The 19,598-nt window shown below is 39.3% G+C and overlaps 1 protein-coding gene and 1 pseudogene across 2 annotated transcripts in view; one reads left to right on the plus strand and one right to left on the minus strand.

The window, feature by feature from the left end:
* LOC114886572 overlaps positions 1–17,775 on the plus strand; it is a 59,137-nt pseudogene extending 41,362 nt beyond the window's left edge.
* The window catches only part of TSG101 (tumor susceptibility 101), a 57,741-nt gene continuing 45,062 nt past the window's right edge, over positions 6,920–19,598 (minus strand). The window contains exons 8-11 of one of the 2 annotated variants that reach the window (XR_003791360.1): positions 10,009–10,211; positions 8,496–8,735; positions 7,419–7,575; positions 6,926–7,262 (exon numbers count right to left, since the gene is read on the minus strand). Coding sequence is in view for 1 of the 2 variants with exons in the window: in XM_029207186.1 (XP_029063019.1) it covers positions 7,173–7,262; positions 8,496–8,735; positions 10,009–10,211 (533 nt within the window). In the remaining variant the exon portion in view is untranslated. Of the gene's footprint in view, positions 7,263–7,418; positions 7,576–8,495; positions 8,736–10,008; positions 10,212–19,598 lie in introns of both variants that reach the window. The other variant, XM_029207186.1, reaches the window with a different exon arrangement.

A 19,598-nucleotide genomic window follows, 5' to 3' on the forward strand; every position in this document is an offset into this window, starting at 1 on the left:
TTTTCATATTTGGGAAGTTTCACCCATTATTTCTTTGCATGTGTTTGCTCCTTTCTCTCCTCTCCTTCTGGTACTACTGTAACGCATGTTGGTATGTTTAATGGTCTCCCACAAGTCTCTGTTATTTCTTGTTTTCTTTCTGATCTTTAGTTTCTATAGTTTACAAATTACCAGACATTTTCTATTAGACCTACCATCTCCAAATAAGGCCTTTTTTCTATACTTAAGACCTTTACCTTTTCCTGTCCTATTGCATTGGCTAGGAGGATCTCCAGTAAGATGTTAAACAGAAACAGTGATAGTGGGTATATCCTTGTCTTGTTCCTGACTGTAATGAAAATACTTCTAATTTTTCGTCATTATTTGTGGTTTGTTTTGGATTTTTGATAGATATCTTTTTAGGTTAAGTTTCCTTTTCTTCTTAGATTGTTGAGTTTTACTTTTATTAAACCCTAATGGATTTGGAACTTCATCAGGTTTTTGTACAATTCAAATGATCTTTTTCTTTAAATCTCACATGGTGTAATATATTTTCTGATATTGAACCATCTTTGCATTTCTGGGGTAAAACTTCCTTGGTCATGAAGTATTTTTCAAAAACCCCACTTAAGTATATTTGCTAATATTTTATTTAGTACTTGTGTATCTGTGTAAATAAATAATATGAGTTTACTATTTTTTATCTATCTTTGCTCAGTTTCGGTATCAAGGTTTTACTATAACCCCACCAAAAAATTTTTTCTGTTCTCTAATAAAATAGTTTGCGTAAGAACAAACTGTTCCTTGAAATTTTGATATAACTTGTTTGTAAAACAGTTGAAAGGGTGAGGGGCTAGATTTTTGTTAAAAGTTCATGTAATTTGTTTATTCAGATTTTCCATTTCTTCTTAAGTCATTTTAGGAATTTTTCTAGCTGTCCATTTCATCCAAGTTTTATACTGGCATGTGTTTCATATTTTATGACTTTTTAAACCTTTACTGTATTTGTGCTTACCTCTCCTGTTTCCTAATATTATTTGTTGGGGACATTGTGCCCTCGTTTTGCTAGATGTTCTTCTAACTTATTAGTCCTCCTCTCCCCAAGAATTATTTTCTATTTTATTGATACTGATGTTTTTAATCTTACTACTTTCTGCTTATTTTTTAAAACTTCCTTTTACTTTATGGTTAGTAACTTTTATCCTTGATCTTTCTTGTTTTTAAAAAAATGCATTTAAGAATATAAACTTAACAGTAAGTACCACTTTTTCTTTTGTTTTGTGGCACTTTTATTGTCATTCAGGTATAAATATTTTGTAATTCCTAGTTTTATTTTCTCTTTAACTCAGCAAGAGTATGCTTTTAGCTTTGAAACATTTTAAAATTTGTTATATGGTGGTTGATTCTAACGTAGCTGAATTGAGATCAGAGAAATGCGGGTTAACATCCACTCTTTGAAATCTGTTAAGGCTTCCTTTGTGACCTAGTTAATACAGTTTTTGTAAATGTTCCTTTATGTATTTGGGGGGTGGGAATGGACTTACTTGGGTGATCTTTCTATATCCATTCACACTTATTGATTTGGTTTAGTTTTACTAAATTACAAATTTTTAATTATTACTGATCTGTCAGTTTCTGATAAAGGTAGTTACTCAAATCCACCTAGCGTTTCCTGATTTTTTTCCAATATATTTTGAGGCCATTTCAATGAGTTGCATCTAAGTTCATGATTATTATGTATTGTTGGATTGTTTCATATATTATGTAGTATCTCTGTGTATCCGTAGTAATGCTTTTTTATTTTTGAAATTCTCTTTTGTTTGCCATTATTGTATCTGCACTAACTTTCTGGCTAATAGTTACCACTTTTCAAATTCAATGAGAAAAAAAATTCTGATAAAATAGTGTTTAAAATAGTTCACATACCCAAAACATCAGACTATGCCAAATTTTTTTCCCTTGTCTAGTGGGACTAAGGCCTGATTATGTTTTGCCTGACAGTTATATTCCATGTATACTTGTTTCTCTGTTTCCCTCTTAACTAAGCTTTTTGCTCTAAATGGATTATTCTCTGAGAAAAATTATTTCAAAGACTTGATAAGGGATATTGATTTGTGTTTCTTAAATTTTTTTTAATGGCATGAATGAATGTGTGTGTTTCTGCACAAACGTCTATACAAAGTAGCAACAAAAGGTTTTCATAATTTATTTATCTTGGGTAGATATTGTTGAAACTATGGTATAACTGGAGTTGGATAGAGAACTGTTTTTGTTCCCCCCAGCGAAACATCAGACTTAGTTTTAATTTAGATAAATGTAAAAAAGTTTATCATTTAAAGTGAGAACTTTTTCTGTCTTGAATTTTTTCTTCTCAGTGGGTATCTTAACTTTGTAGCATGGAAGTTAAGAGCATTTCCCCAGAACTGTGGTTATTGGGAGTGGCTGTAATCTGGCCACTGCCCCTTTCCATTTCTTGACTGGGCAGAGGCTTGGTGTCCACTCTGAAAGCTGTCATGGTTTGTCCTTTTAGAGCACAGAGACTCAAGTGGTTAAGCCTAAAAGTACCACTGAGCTGTGCACACTCTCTGAAATATATTTAGACTGTATTGATCATATATTTAATCATAAAGTAAAATACCTCCTGGGTGAAAGGACTTTTATTCTACTTTAGGTTCTTTTAGTAGTGTTTTAATTTTTAGCACATTATTTTGATAATAACTTACCAGAAATACAAGTTTGAAAAAAATGAGAATGTTACTACAATCCTACATATATGTACAATTAAGATTATAAGGCTTTCTTAACACAGCACTAAGTAACAAGATGTAGTTTACATTTAACTTGGGATACTCTAGTTCAGAAAGGTCAGTATTGTAATTCAAGTAACATGAATTCTTCCTATTAACTGGAGAAAATTAAAGGGAAGAGGAGGAGGGGTGCTAATATGATAGCAGTCCTTTTTATCTTACTTTCTTCTGGCTAAGAACCCTTGAAATCGATCTGATACAAACCCCTGGCTATGGAAAAGGACTTGAAGTGATAAAAGTTAAAACTTAATAATTTATAGTTGAAAATTTCAAAACTGTCACTTTCTTGTTTGGAGAATCTCTGCCAAGACGATAGAATTGTGGGCTCCATCCCTTAAGATTTTGATTTAGCTGATTTGGGGTAGGGCTTAGACATCTGAATTTTTGATCGTTTTGTTGAGTGTTCCTAGTTGTAAACCACTCAGGGCAATTGTAACAGTTTTGCTAAGGTTAAAAAAAAACAACCACCACCTGTTACATAATACTATGTAATGAATGGATTTGGGGGTATCTTTTTCTTAGTTCCTGTGTGGAGTGGAGTGAACATTGCTGTGGTCTCTCCAAAGGTTCTGAACTCAGATAAAGGAACTGATAAAGACCTGAGCAGAAGGAAAATGTCAGCAAAGTAGTGGTTGCCAGGTAGTATGTTTTTTGTTTGTTTGTTTTTTTTCTGTACGCGGGCCTCTCACTGTTGTAGCCTCTCCCGCTGCGGAGCACAGGCTCCGGACACACAGGCTCAGGGGCCATGGCTTACGGGCCCAGCTGCTCCGCGGCATGTGGGATCTTCCCAGACCGGGGCACGAACCCGTGTCCCCTGCATCGGCAGGCGGACTCTCAACCACTGCGCCACCAGGGAGGCCCCCCAGGTAGTATGTTTTGTATTTTCAGTACCTTGGAAGTTAGCTGTAAGCCTGAATTGTGCCAGAGGGATGAGACTTGGGTCCTTTAAGTACATGTTGTATCTGCCGGACTTTTCTTTCCTTAGCACTTCTACTTTTATTTTGGTGTGATCATATTCCCGTTATAAACTCTTAAGCAGTTAGGGACTAGACTCAGTCTGTCTCACTCACTGCTGAGCCTAACCCAGTATCTACCATATAGTAGGCACTCACTTGTTAACTGACAATATATTTCTTCTAATTGTTGCTATATATTCTTTACAGTTGATAGTAAAATTGATTTCACATTAACTTTTGGATCTCCATACTTACCGTCATAACTGTTTTCCTACCTTACATAACCAACTCCTATAAGAAATTCCTAGGAGAAATTATTGATGGAAACATTTCAGATTTGTGGCATTGTCAGGCTGCCGCAATATGGATGTTCAAAGACAAGTATTTCTTCTAAAATTAACTTATGTTCGTGATTTCTTCCAACTCCACAGTGGCTGTGAGGTGATTAAAAAGAAATGGGTGTTGCCCTACCTGTGTTGATTTAACAAAGTATTCTGAAGAATCTTAGGAGTGCATCCAGTTTCCACCATGAGTAAGGTAGGATATTTATGTTTGAAAAAATATTTAATATCAACATAAGATAGAGGTAAAAGAGCATTGATGAAAATGTTTGAAGTTGATCTTATGGAAGCACCTCTCTTCCTAAAATCTGTTCTTTGCTGCTGCTGCTGAAGAGACAGAGACAAAGGGATGGTGGTAGAGGAGGAAGAGGCCTACCTTTGTAGACCTTTGTCCTGGCCTAGTGTGGTATTTCTTATACATTCTATTAGATAAAAGTCTTATTGCATCTTTATTATTTAACTGAGTGAACTAGCTCTACAAATATCTAGTAACACTGGGAACCACTGTGGTAGGTCTTGGCACATTTTGAGTTGTTCTCTACCAGTTTCAGTGAGGTCCAGTGAAGAGACCTAAGAAAGAAGCACTGATCACAAAAGTATTAGCAGTTGGTCTCCTGGGGAGGGGGAAGTTGGGGCCTGGGTAAGATCCCTCTGCTAGTTTGAATGGGAGAAGGTAAAGTAAAATGGAATTAAATCACTGGGAATAAAGTAATAGGAATTTTGAAGTGGTTCCCTGATAGGAAGTGGTTTGGGGGCAAGGAGATAGGAAAAGGAGGGCTGGTCCCAGCAAACATGGCAAGAGGTTGGGGCCTATGTGGGAAGATGGCAGATGAATTTGAACAATAAGTATGTCTAGTCATCTGTTTTAAATTGTTCTTTCCTTGTATCTTTTTTTTCTCTTTGTGGCTCGTGGGCTCTAGAGCGCAGGCTCCGTAGTTGTGGCACACGGGCCTAGCCGCTCCGCCGCATGTGGGATCCTCCCGGACCAGGGCTCGAACCCGTGTCCCCTGCATTGGCAGGCAGACTCCCAACCACTGCACTACCAGAGGATCCCCTTTCCTTGTATCTTTTTCTGCCACAGTTCATACTACAAATCTGTTAAATACTCAGTTCACCCAGCAACTGTTGTTTCTCATATTGCAGACCTTCGTTAGAAGAAACGAGAAAGGACTAATTTTTAAGTCTTTACTTTCAGGGCCACTATTGAACAAATGAATATACCTTAGTGTTCCGTGTATCCTGGGCAAGAGTGTTATTACAGACCTCATAAAGGCAAAGCTGACCTCTGCAGAAGAGGCCCGCCTGAAAAGGGTGCAGAAACTCTCTGGGAAATTCAGAAGGAGCGCAAGTTTTAAAGTTGCTTAAACCTACCATTCTGAAGTTATCGAAAGAGAGAGAGTGGTTAGTTACAGGATTAAAGACGTCAAACTTTTGAATAAACTCAAATTCCTAAAAGTCGGAAAAAAGAAGGAGGGAAGAGTGACTCCACTATTTAGCCCCTCAGCTCTTTTATTTAGCATCCAAATGTTGGATGATACTTATTTTTTGTAATTCCTTAGTCACTGCATCAAATAAGGTATTTTGGTACCTCTGATGTACCAGTACTTGCCTTGTATATTATATATGTAGTTGCCATTTGGTCTAAAAGAATGTATGATGTGTGTTTATTGTGTTTAGAAACCGTGATTCTTTTCATCAAGCATATGCTAATTATTTCGTTCTGGCTGGCTAATACAACTAAGCTCATTTTGTATGCTATAAAAAAGCTGTAACTTCCTTTACCATGTAAGAATAAATGTATACACAAAAATAACTCATTTAAACGTTAGCTTCAGGGCTTCCCTGGTGGCGCAGTGGTTGAGAGTCCGCCTGCCGATGCAGGGGACACGGGTTCGTGCCCCGGTCCGGGAAGATCCCACATGCCGCGGAGCGGCTGGTCTTGTGGGCCATGGCCGCTGAGCCTGCGCGTCTGGAGCCTGTGCTCCGCAACGGGAGAGGCCACAACAGCTAGAGGCCTGCGTACCGCAAAAAAAAAAAAAAGTTAGCTTCAAACCTAACACTAGATTAAACCTTGCTAGTTTCTATTCTGATAATTTTTACAAGTAGATTTTCATTTTTTAAGAAAAGATTAAACTATATAAACTCTTCAGTGTAAAATGAGTGAGACCAAATGTCTTTCTTCTCTTGGGAGAAGTATAGAGTAGGCTGTCTGGCTGCCTGAATACCTTAAAACATCTTAAATTAGAATGTTCATTTCTTTATAACCTCATGAACCTTCTAGCTCTCTCATTTTGACAGAGAAAATTCTGTTCTGCTAGATAAGCTTTTTAGGACATGTAGATCACTGGATGGGTGGCCACAATCTTGACTACAGAATCACTCACCAGAAAGACTGACTTTAGATGACAATAAATGCAGAGAGGCAGTGTACACTGTACCTTCCTCCTTAATTGTGGCCAGACCATCTTGCCTAGTTAACATAAATTCTCAGGTGTGTAGCTTGGTACTGGCCACTCTGCTCCTTTCTTGATGAAAACAGTTATGGTTCTGTCAGGCCTGGAAAGGAAACAAATCTAGGCAGGAACTGGTAGGAGGGTACCAGCCAGGACCTTTCACAAAAAAAAGTCACTCAAATCCCTCAATTTCAAATATTTGAAAATTTAGATTTCTGTGTGGTATTATATCCCATATTGAATAGAATTCACTTTATATGCTAGAGGATAAATAATGCTAAATTTCAACTCACGATGGATGATATACTTTGCTAAATTAGAAACCGAGCTTCTTATTTAGGTTTCATATATTTTTCCTAAAGATGTTCAGTAAAAGAGAAAAATTATGCAACAAATTTTATTTAGCATAGTCAGTCCCAACATTCAGCACAAAAAGAGTTTACAGAGGATAGAAAGTGCATTAATAAAAGCCAGTCTTTACCAAAAGAAAACAGAAAATATATTATTGATTCAAAATATTTTACACTTGAATGATAAACTGCAATAACTTATTCTGGGCACCTACTGATATAAGAGAAAGGAAGAGAAGAAAAGAATGCTTTAGAAGAGCTCAATCTCCAGCTGGTATCCGAGGAGTCAGTAGAGGTCACTGAGACCGGCAGTCTTTCTTGCTTTCTGCATTAGTGCCCTCAGCTGGAACTGTTTACGGGACAGAAGACGTACATGCTGTGAAGGGGGAAAAAGTTTCAACAGTTTAGACTGGCTCTGATCCAGGCCCAGGCATGAACTATCAGACAGTTTGTAACCTAGGTGGGAGCTAAGAACCTATATCAACTTTCCTTTGGAGCCAATACTTTATTACATGTGGCTTTTTAAACTCACTGGATTGATGCTGGCAGGTTGTGTTAAGGAAAGTAGTCTTCTGAGACCCTATACAAAGGCCTTCTTCACAGGGAAAGCACCACATTCCAGGATCTGGCTCAGGAGTTCAAGCTGCACTTGAGACAACCAAGATGGCAGGGAAACTTGTACTGTGATCCTAACAAAAGTTACAAAAAACTTTTGTACAAACTGTGACTGTTTGTTCCCACTTGGCTAAAAAAGGGGAAGGGCAAGGATGAGTATAGCACAAGGCCAGCTTTTGTCCAGTGCCTAGCAAACAGTGTACCTCTCTTGCCTCTCCATGTGTATCTTTCCCTAGGCTATGCCACCCAAGCAGGGGACAGTGTACAGAAAGGAAGTCCTCTCTAGGGTCCCAGCTATTCATGTGCTTGCACCAGGTCCAAGAGTGGTTTGGCCACACGCTCATAGTAAGACAGGCAAGATCAGCAAGCAACCTGACCAGCCTCGCATGTGCACTGAAGCATCAGCAGCAGCTGTACTGAATATCCAGAGGATGGCTGCTATTATTCCTAAAGCCATGCTCTTCCTGACTCAACAGAGAGAAGTAGCCAAACTTGGCTTACAGATCTTCATGTCTGTACAACAGCATTAAGCCTGGAATATAACCTTTATTCAGAAGGGCTCTATTACCAGCAGGGCAAACCCAATACTTCCCAAGGCTGTTTGATTTGGGAAAACAGGTATAAAACTATGCAAGTCTAAAAAAATTAACAGAGGAAAAAAACAAAAACAATAAGGGTGGGGCAGTCAATGATCTCGGTTTAGATGATGTGACCTGAAAGAATCAATGGAAATCTGACTGTACCTAACGATCCACCCAGGGGTGGGGAACTGCAGCCACTAGCCCACTTTTCTTCCCCTACTCAGATGATCCTCAGCCCCCTCTGTAGGTGGGAAGGCACTGCTCACAGCCATTTATCTCACTTGCTCTCTTTTGGAAAGACAAAGAATTTTAACCCACCTCCTACAGAGAAACCCTCTTGATCTGTGGTTTTCAAGGTCAGTGTCTCTAAAACATGTTCCAAAACCCTGGAAAGCAGAGCGAGGAAGACATACCTTCAGGAAGACGTCCAGGTCTATTACTCCCCGCCTCAAGGCTTCTCCCAGGTAAAAGATAGTGTCTTCAATAGCATTTTCCTCTGCATACAGATTTAGGATCTGTTTGTATAGTGGGGCTGTGGGAATGATAACTTCATCAATATCATTGTTTTCAGATTGATTTTCCATTTTCTCCAGAGCAGAACTGAGTTCTTCATCCTTCTTTCTCAAAAGTTCTATGTTTTTATCAACCTCAGCCTGAAAACAGAATAGTCCAAGCATGATGATTTTATACTAATTATCTGCTTGTCAGACATCTACAATTCAACTTCACAGAAACAGACTTGCTAATAAAACAATGCTTAAACAACTCATGGATGAGATTCATGTATCACATTAGTCACAGTTAGAGGAAAAGGTGTGCTCTAACATGCTGAGTGAAAACAGGAGATGCTGAGCTGAGCACTTTTGGTGGCAGTGATAAGCTTGTCACTTACCAGTGACAAATGATACTGCAAACTAAGCCATCAGACAAGACACTTTCCAGCAGGAGGTTCCTTACGTGAAAATCATAAAGGAGGTCCTTCTTTCAAATCAAGTGGCCATCTGCCTCAGAGGAATAACTTTCCCCAGTCTGTACAGATGATTCAACACACAGAACTCCAAACAGTTGAACTTTATTCACAAGATACAGCAGGTGGTAGTTGCAGGCTCTGAACTGTACTGGTGTCACTTTGCTGAACTTTTGAAAATAGCTGGCTATTGAGAAGCTCACTTTACACACTAGAACCATTTTATTAGAGTAATGTGTACATACAAATCACTTTCTCCAAAGCTCTCAAACACTTAATAACTCTTTACCCTTTCATCAAAAATGCACACTTGCTGGAACAAATTCTCCATCACAGGAATGAAAGTGAAGAGTGAAGCTGGCACTCAAATTATGCTAGTGCCTCTAATCACTAAACAAAAGAAGTCACAGGGCTGACTTGACTCATAAGGGCACAGCAGTCTGATAAAAATGTGAGAAAGCTTAAGAGCTAAAGGTTGCATACACTATGGGTTATTAAGTTAGAAGGGCTCACCTAGAAGGGCTCACCAAAGATACTTTATAGTTCAAACAACATTTGGAAACAAAAAAGAACTGACCCTTAAGTTTGTACCCAGGGTCTGCAGATCTTTATCACGACTTAGAGCTCTCTCAAATTCTTTTCCTAGTAACTGTCTGGTAACATCAAGCGCTCAAACAGTCCTCCTTTGGGTCAAAACATTATCCCCCGGGGTGAAGGTGCAAGCAAAACTCCTCTGAACACATCCACTCCCCAATCAAAGACTACATTCCAACCACAGGCTGCATTTTTTTTTTTAACAAAGCTGTAGAGGAGCTATGTGAAAGTGCTTAAAGGTGTGTATAATTTTCAGAACTCTTTAACTATACCCACAATGTTCAGGGTAACCACAGTATATACAGAACACTTTGCCATGGCTATGATTCAATCTAACTAGTACAACTATTCAATGAGTTACTTACTACTTCTTGATCTAAACGGGTAACCATCTCTTCCAGTTTCTGGTGACCTTTTTTCAGGTCTTCCTCTGTTCGTTTCAAGGCATTGAGCTCTGCCTGGGCACGATCCATTTCCTCCTTCATCCGCCATCTCAGTTTGTCACTGACTGCTGAGATGAGAGAGGCTCGGATAGTGTCCTCGCTGATTGTGCCATCCCTACTGGGACCTGCAGGAGAAAAAGGCAGAAACACTTGCTTATTTCCCAATCTCTTTCTATTCCTTTCACAAGAGCCATCACAAAACAGGACAAAATATGAGTCAACACTTTCAAAGTGCGAGGAAAGAAAAATTTTATGTCACAACTTCATAAAACATAACATTTAAAATCTGAGTTGATTCAGAAATACTTTCCCTGCAAGAGATTACTATTAATCCATATTTACCCACTTTCTTGCCTTAACGGCACAAACAATTAGCTATTTTCTCAATGAGGCAGAGGCTCTATCCCTACAGATTACAGTTATTCCTAAGTCTCCAGCAAATGGGACAACAAATTTATACCAAGGTGAAACATCTGATTCAGGTCCAGTCTATTCTCAGGCTTTACTGCTAAGCTGAAGGAGGAAGGAACCCACTCTAGAGGCCAGTAAGACTGAAAATGGGCAGAGTTTCCTTAAACTAATACACAGGTTAACATGGCTTCCCTTCTGTAAGACTTTTACTCCTTTACCCTTTATGAAAAGAATAGGAAAGAGCAGATGTGCAAAGGAGAATGCCATCCAAAAAATTCAACAGCTGATAAAATTCTGCTTATTCTCAGATTCTTTACTCTTCTCTCCCAAATGTACCTTCCTAATCAGTGTCTTATATAAAACTTACTCCTCAGGTATTTTCTTCAAAAGGTCCTCCCTTTTAACTAAGTATGGATACTCTTTATGACTGTCAATGTTCTTTAGTTAGGGTCCTAAATCAGCAAATGATAAATGGTATTTTCAATTATGTTTGATGATGGAATACACGTGGGGAATTATACTTACCTTTATTGCTTACAATGAATAAAGAATGATTACAGATTAACAGAAAGTATCGCTTCCACTTTGAGCTGAAAACTGTTATCACCTTGACGCTGAGTTCTGCTTACTAGGGGGAAACAAACCCTTCAAGTCAGTTTGTAAAAATGTACCCAGAGTCTCACCACTCATGTTCCCATCCGTTATAGGCTCCTTCCTGGTACCGTGCAAAGTTGACTGTTTTCTTCAAGGAAACTGCACTGTCCAAACCACACTGCAACCAGCGCCACCTGTGCTCTTCAGCGTCCCATCTGATCACAACTCTCGCTATTCCATACACTGGTCTGGTCACTCTACTTTTTGTGGTTTTTGATTCGTAAAGTTGTTTTCTCCCAGAAGCTGGTCCATACCCAGAATACCCTGAGTGCTTTTCTGGGCTTTTGTAAATGACACTGGGAGACCTTGGAGTTCTCAGGTGTTACAGGTTTCAAAAAAAGAGTCTAAATCTAGAGTTGTGTTTTTTTCCCCTCTTTTTCTTGTTTCTACCACAGAAGAACTATGTTTTTTTTTGACTTGGGTTCTACTAAAATGAGTAAAGACAGTGTCTCCCATGGCCAGGTTTTCCTGAGGAGTGTCATTCGTCCATCTGCCCTAAGGACACTGCTTGTACATGGTGAAAGGAAAAGCCCAATATCAGACTCTCCCGCTTAGAGTCTCCCTCTTTCCTGTTAGAAACCTCCTGCTGAGGAGCCCAAACAGTATCCATCCTCCAGTGTTTACAAGGAGGCAATTAATACTTCTGATTGATTGTTAAAATACAAATCCATATATTATATGCTTTTCAGAGTTCACTTCTGATTTTACAAAAATATGTCAGCATATTATTTCGTATTTCTGAGAAGCAAAACCATTAACTTTCAGACAATGTGTGCTCTGGAATCGAGAGTTGTAAAGCCAGAGGGCAACCTGAGGTCTTGTTTTTCACATCCCTGGCCTCTCAACACCTGACTTTTCCAAAGTGTTCTCATCAATTTACCAGCTACTGCATCACCTCTGGGCTCATTCCACTCACATTTTCCTGTCGTCTTCCTCTCTGACCACCTCTTTATTCACAACCTCCTGTACCGGGATGACTCTAGCAACCTCCCCAAATTCATCAATTCTTATCTCCACTCATTCCTTTTCGTACCTTCGACCTCCCTTTCTTCCACTCCTGGTCCCAGTATCTCCCCAGTCCCAACTCCTTGTCCATCTCTCTTAGTCCTGTATACAGGCTGCCTGCCATGGCAGCCTCTCTCTCATTCTGTCAGATCACCAGGACTTCTAATTCCAAAGGCCTCACCTGCCATAACCTAACCCAAATCCTCAATCCTTTGGATTCTTTCAGAAAGCCTTAAGCCCTCCTTTTACCATTTTCCCACAAAGGCAAAAAAAGTCCTCAGAACATCTTCAAGGACTGAAAGGACCAGATGGGAGTCTTCCAGTCTCTTCTCCCATTCTGCTTTGGAACAAGAATCCTAACCCTTTAATTATGTGCTTCACTCCTCACCATTCAAAAGTACTCGCCTCCCTTTCTCAGCAAGACAACTTGCTTTTCCTCTCAGTATGATTTAAAGACTTCGCTGTTTTAGGCAAAACAGCTGTTTTATTTTCTGATATAAATCGCACCAATGTTTCCTTAGGTCAGTCTCCCAAGGCAATAGAAATAAAAATGAAAATAAACAAATGGGACCTAATCAAACTTACAAGCTTTTGCACAGCAAAGGAAACCATAAGCAAACTGAAAAGACAACCCACAGAATGGGAGAAAATATTTGCAAAAGATGTGACCAACAAGGGCTTAAAATTTCTAAAATATACAAACAACTCATATAACTCAACAACAATAAAACAAACAACCCAATCAAAAATTGGGCAGAAGACCTAAATAGACATGTCTCCAAAGAAGACATACAGGTGGCCAATAGGCACATGAAAAGATGCTCAACATCGCTAATTATTAGAGAAATGCAAATCAAAACTACAATGAGGTATCACCTCACACCAGTAAGAATAGCCATCATTAAAAAGTCTACAAATAACAAATGCTAGAGGGTGTGGAGGAAAGGGAACCCTCCCACACTGTTGGTGGGAATGTTAAGTTGGTGCAGCCACTGTGGAAAACTATGGAGGTTCCTCAGAAAACTAAAAATAGAACTACCATATGATCCAGCAGTCCTACTCCTGGGCATATATCCAGACAAAACTATAATTGAAAAACATAACATGCACCCCTATGTTCATAGCAGCACTGTTTACAATAGCCAAGACATGGAAACAACCTAAATGTCCATCAACAGATGAATGGATAAAGAAGATGTGGTACAATATATACAATGGAATACTACTCAACCATAAAAAAAAACACGAAATAATGCCATTTACAGCAAGATGGATGCAACTAGAGATTATTATACTAAGTGAACTAAGTCAGAGAAAGACAAATACCATATGATATCACTTATATGTAGAATCTAAAATATGACACAAATGAACGTATCTATGAAACAGAAACAGAGTCAGGGACATATAGAATAGACTGGTGGTTGCCAAGGGGGAGGGGAGTGGGAGAGGGCAGGAGTGGGAGAGGACAGGATTGGGAGTTTGGGATTAGCAGATGCAAACTGGTATATATATATAGAATGGTCCTACTGTATAGCACAGGGAATTATATTCAATATCCTGTAATAAACCGTAAAGGAAAAGAATATGAAAAAGAATGTATATATAACTGAGTCACTTTGCTAATTAACATCATCAACTATACTTCAATTAAAAAAAAAAAGACAAAAAAAAATGACTTAGCTGTTTGTTTGTAGAGAATTTATGCCAAACCAAAATCTCTAGTTTCTTATATCGCACTATTAAGTCCTAAGTGAGAGCAAAAAGGGGTAATTTCTACAAGTTTAGAATTTTGTGCCCAGAGGATGATTTACAAAATAATGACTAGTGGAGATGGTATCTCGTTAAGTCCCCATTTTATGATAAAGATGCATTAACAATAGGAATTTAAAAACTTGTTTCTAAAAGAACTTTCTTATTATATCCTATATGAAATGGTTCCTGTGAGATACAACAAACCTTCTCCCAGAGATTGGGGAACCCAAATTATATGAATATGGTTAGGTATTCAAATGTCTGGTCAGTCATATGCAGCAGTTAGTGTCCCATTTATCTGTGTAGAAGTTATCTGAACTAATACAAGCTTAAGGGTCTTTTTATAACTAGTCTGTATTTTTCACACACAACCATATCAACAAACTTTGTTAAAATTACTACATTAAAATGAATCAAGGGACTTCCCTGGTGGCGCAGCGGTTAAGATTCCAAGCTCCCAATGCAGGGGGCCCGGGTTCAATCCCTGGTCAGGGAACTAGATCCCACATGCATGCTGCAACTAAGTGTTTGCATGCCACAACTAAGGAGCCGGCGAGCCACAGCTAAGGAGCCTGCTGGCCACAAGTGAGAAGCACATGTGCCACAACTAAGACCCAGCAAACCAAATAAATAAATAAAATAAATACTATAAATAAAATGAATCAAGTTATAATGATGCTGAATTTTCAAAAACCAATTTTAAAAAACACACTTAAATCCTGGAATTTACATTCTGTTTCTCTTATAAAATACGTTAAGGCAAATGCTACAATACAGGGCCAAATAAGTCCTTCCAAATAAGTCTCCAGCTAAAGCCATTAACATTCAAAATGGGACTCAAGCTGAGGCAGCAATCACCTGGCTTTCTATAAAGGTCACAGTTCACCCGAGGAGGCTAGAAATGCCAAGGTTAGACTTAGTCCTCTCCTCTATCACACAGAGACCTTATTATACAGTATATTTGAACACTTTAAATCCATCTGCTTTCTAAAAAGAAACAAACTGTAATTAAGATCTGCAATGTGAATGCCAAGAGAAAAACCCAGATTAAAGTTCAAAATTGAATGAACCATGACACTTTAAGAGATTGTTTACATTAACAAGTAAGAAAAATGTTTGGTAGAAGGTTCTTATTCTTGATTGCCCTTCAAACAAAAAAATCTTTTTTTTTCTCAAACGTCTTAAGAGAAATTTTAATATTCTTTATACCTGCTATAACAAGCCTTGGATTAATGAGTTTGTGGCAAACTGCCATACCTCAAGTCCCCACACATTGATGACCTTTACTCATGCAGAGTCGGATTTCAGAAGTGCCCTTCTACAATTCCAGATTAGCAGCAATTGAAAAGGTAACATAGATTTTGAGAGATAATCCTGAACAAAAACTTCATTTAAATGTCAGATAGGATCCAATCACTAAACTTAATCCTTAGGAAATAAGACGATTTTTCTACTATTAGGAAACCAATACTCAGTGGATCTGATAATTCAATGAATAATTTAGGCCAGTATCTTCAAATTACACTGGTATATACACTACCTGATTTTAAACCATCTTTAAACACTTAAAGATAATCAGTTTTATTTATCTCCTAACAGTACTTACTGATGATTACTTCCTACAACTCAAAAAGGAGCTCATTTATATTAGAGAAAGAATCCATGGTAACCTCAAAGAAAAATACAAAATAACTATAAACAGTAACTTTTCTGATCTTACCTCTAACCAGCAAAGTGGATCACTTGCCCCCGCCCCCAGCATTTTTCCTTCCTGAAGTTACTTGCTCAAGACCCACATAATGATCTTTGGTCGGGCATTTGTGCTACAGAGCAAACTATGGAGCCTAAGCAATCTGAAACAGAAGACTATTGACCCATCTACTGAGAAACTGGGTCAAGCCCATGTGGATCACTGGATCAAGCCCGTATTATTTCCTTTTAGAATAAAAACAGAAAAACAGGTCAATCTCTGAAATAGGAGAAACATTTCAAACAACTATATGAGCAGAGTCATTCTGATTCATGCTATTAAACACAAATCAAGCAAATTCATTAAGCTGCTTAGAAAAGGCTTTTATTTATAGTCTATGAATATATAAGCTTCTAATACTACTGGCCAGGCTCTGGGCGGGCTATGGAACTTTCTTCCAAAGAAATCAGGGGACCTCAATTTATCTTTTAAACACTATTAGAGCAGTACTCTTTATTTAAACTCATTACCACAATCAATGAGAAAAACAGCAGGTTTACACTTCTTGAAAATAAACACACAGCACAAAGAAAGATTTAGATTAATTTACATAACAATTCAAGTTTCAAAAGTGGAGGTTAAGTATAGACCTTTTTTTTTTTTTTGCGGTATGCGGGCCTCTCACTGTTGTGGCCTCTCCCATCTCCCGCTTAGGCTCCGGACGTGCAGTCTCAGCGGCCATGGCTCACGGGCCCAGCCGCTCTGCGGCATGTGGGATCTTCCCCGACCGGGGCACGAACCCGTGTCCCCTGCATTGGCAGGCGGACTCTCAACCACTGCGCCACCAGGGAAGCCCTAGACCTTATTAAAATAGATGCCAAAGTAGTAACTACTTCAAAAAAGAAATGGCACTACAAAATCATTCAACTATCATAATCATGAAAGATGCTACAAGCAGGCTTAAGCACAAAGGGCAATTAATCTGAAGGACAGATTCCATCCTTTAAAACAAAATGGGTCAGAATCAAAGTCATACCTTAGAATTATTTTGTGAACAAGAACAATTTAAGAATCTACCATGTTAAAGAACAAAACTGGAGGTATCATGCTCCCTGATTTCAAACTACACTACAAAGCTTTTCAGTAATCAAAACAGTATGGTACTGGCATAAAAACAGACACATAGATCAACTGGACAGAACAGAGAGTCCAGAAATAAACCCACACTTACATGGTCAATTAATCTATGATAAAGGAGGCAAGAATACAGAACGGGGAAAAGAGAGCCTCTTCAATAAACGGTTTTGGGAAAACTGGACTTTCTCACACTATATACAAAAATAAACTCAGAATGGGTTAAAATTAAATGTAAGACCTGAAACCGTTAAGACTCCTAGAAGAAAACATAAGCAGTACTAGGGATGTAATGTACAACATGATTAATACAATTAACACTGCTATATTTTATTTATTTTTGTTTATTTATTTATGGCTGCCTTGGGTTTTCACTGCTGTGCACGGGCTTAGTTGCAGTGAGCAGGGGCTACTCTTCATTGCGGTGCGCGGGCTTCTCATTGCAGTGGCTTCTCTTGTTGCGGAGCAAGGCCTCTAGGAGCGCAGGCTTCAGTAGTTGTGGCACGCAGCTTCAGTAGTTGTGCTTCGCGGGCTCTAGAGCTCAGGCTCTAGAGCGCAGGCTCAGTAGTTGTGGTGCACGGGTTTAGCTGTTCCGCGGCATGTGGGATCTTCCTGGACCAGGGATCGAACCCGTGTCCCCTGCACTGGCAGGTGGATTCTTAACCACTGCACCACCAGGAAAGTCCTGCTATATGTTATATAGGAAAGTTGTTAAGAGTAAATCCTAAAGAGTTCTCATCACAAAGAAAAAAAATATATTTTCTTGTATCTATAGGAGATGACAGATGTTCACTAAACTTACTGTGGTAATCATTTCATGATGTATGTAAGTCAAATCATTATGCTGTACACCTTAAACTTATACAGTGCTGTAAGTCAATTATATCTCAATACAACTGTAAGAAAAAAAAGTTAAAAAAAAAAGAAAACATGGGGAGTACTCTGACATTGGTCTTAATATTTTTTTGTATATGTCTTTTCAGGCAAGGGAAACAAAAGCAAAAAAAACCCCAAAAAACAAACAAACAAAAAAACCAAATGGGAGACTACATCAAACTAAAAAAGCTTTTGACCAGCAAAGGAAACTATCAACAAAAAGAAAACGCAGCCTACTGAATGGGAGAAGATGGCTGCAAAAAATATCCGATAAGGGGTTAATATCCAAAATATACAAAGAACTCATACAAGTCAACATCAAAAAACAAACGGCCTGATTAAAAAATGGGCAGAGAACCTGAATAGTTTTCCAAAGAAGGCATACAGATGGCCAACAGGTACATGAAAAGATGCTCAACATCACTAATCATCAGGGAAATGCAATCAAGACCACGATGAGGTATCACCTCACACCTGTCAGGATGGCTATTCTCAAAAAGAAAACAAATAACAAGTGTTGGTGAGGATGTGGAGAAAAGGAAATCCGTGCTAGTAGGAATGCAAATTGGTGCAGCCACTATGGAAAACAGTATGGAGGTTCCTCAAAAAATTAAAAATAAAACTACCATATGACCCAGCAATTCCACTTCTGGGTATTTTTCTGAAGAAAACAAACACAGTCATTCAAAAAGATGTATGCACCCCTGTGTATTGCAGCATTATTTACAATAGCCAAGATTTGGAAGGAAGCAACCTAAGTGTCCATCCATAGATGAATGGATACCCCTCCTCAGCGTATGTGACCACATCCTCTGTCCCCACACTGGTCCGAGCCACCATCTCAGACCCGGATTCTCGCAGTGGCCTCCTCGGGGTGGGGAGCTCTGCTGCCACACTTCCCTCCCGGGGTCTGGCACAGAGGCATCTGTTATAATAGCAATCAGATCAGATCACTCCTCTGCTCAAAGCCTGCCCGTGGCTCCGCAGCTCACGTAGAGGAAAAGCCACAGGCCTCCTCCCCCTGACCCACAAGGGCTTACTTGAGCCAGCCCTGTTTCCCCTCCGACCCCATCTCTCTGTGCACGCCTCGCTCACACCACTAGCCTCTTTGCAGTTCCTTGAACCATAAACATACTCCCACCTCAAAGTATAAGGCACAGTCTTGGAGATCTCCAGGTCACCATCCAAGCGAGCAGAGCACGGATGGGGCTGAAACAGCAAACCAGTGTGTTTGGGGCTCAAGGAGTGACAGGAGGCCAGTGGTGTGAGCAAGGTGGATATAGAGGAGGTGAGATCAGAATGCAGTCCTCACCCTCCAGGTCTTCCTGCGCCCCTCTTTCGTCTGAATGTTCCTAGGTAGCATTTATCTCCATCTGGTGCATCGTATACTATGCTGTAAGTTTGTTTTCTGTCTTCCCCCATTGAAATGTAAACTCCATGAAGGCAGGAAGTTACTTTGTGGTGTTCTTACTCCTGGCATGTAGCAAGCACTTAGTAAATATATGTTGAATGACTAAATGAATAAACAAATAACTGAAGAAAAAAATAGACGAATGGATAAAGAAAGTGTGGTATGGGCGTCCCTGGTGGCACAGTGGTTAAGAATCTGCCTGCCAATGCAGGGTACACGGGTTCGAGCCCTGGCCCAGGAAGATCCCACATGTGGCGGAACAACTAAGCCCATGCACCACAACTACTGAGCCTGCACTCTAGAGCCCATGAGCCACAACTACTGAGCCCATGTGTCACAACTACTGAAGCCCACGTGCCTAGAGCCCGTGCTCCGCAACAAGAGAAGCCACCGCAATGAGAAGCCCGCGCACTGCAATGAAGAGTAGCCCCTGCTCGCCACAGCTAGAGAAAGCCCGTGCACAGCAACAAAGACCCAGTGCAGCCAAAAATTAATTAATTAATTAAAAAAGAAAAAAAAAAAAGAAAATGTGGTATGTATTTGTGTGTATGCGTGTGTGTGATGTACTGATGGTAC

This window comes from Monodon monoceros, unplaced genomic scaffold (assembly GCF_005190385.1).
Source record: "Monodon monoceros isolate NGI ecotype Baffin Bay Population unplaced genomic scaffold, NGI_Narwhal_1 Super_Scaffold_7, whole genome shotgun sequence".
NCBI classification, from domain to species: Eukaryota; Metazoa; Chordata; class Mammalia; order Artiodactyla; family Monodontidae; genus Monodon; species Monodon monoceros.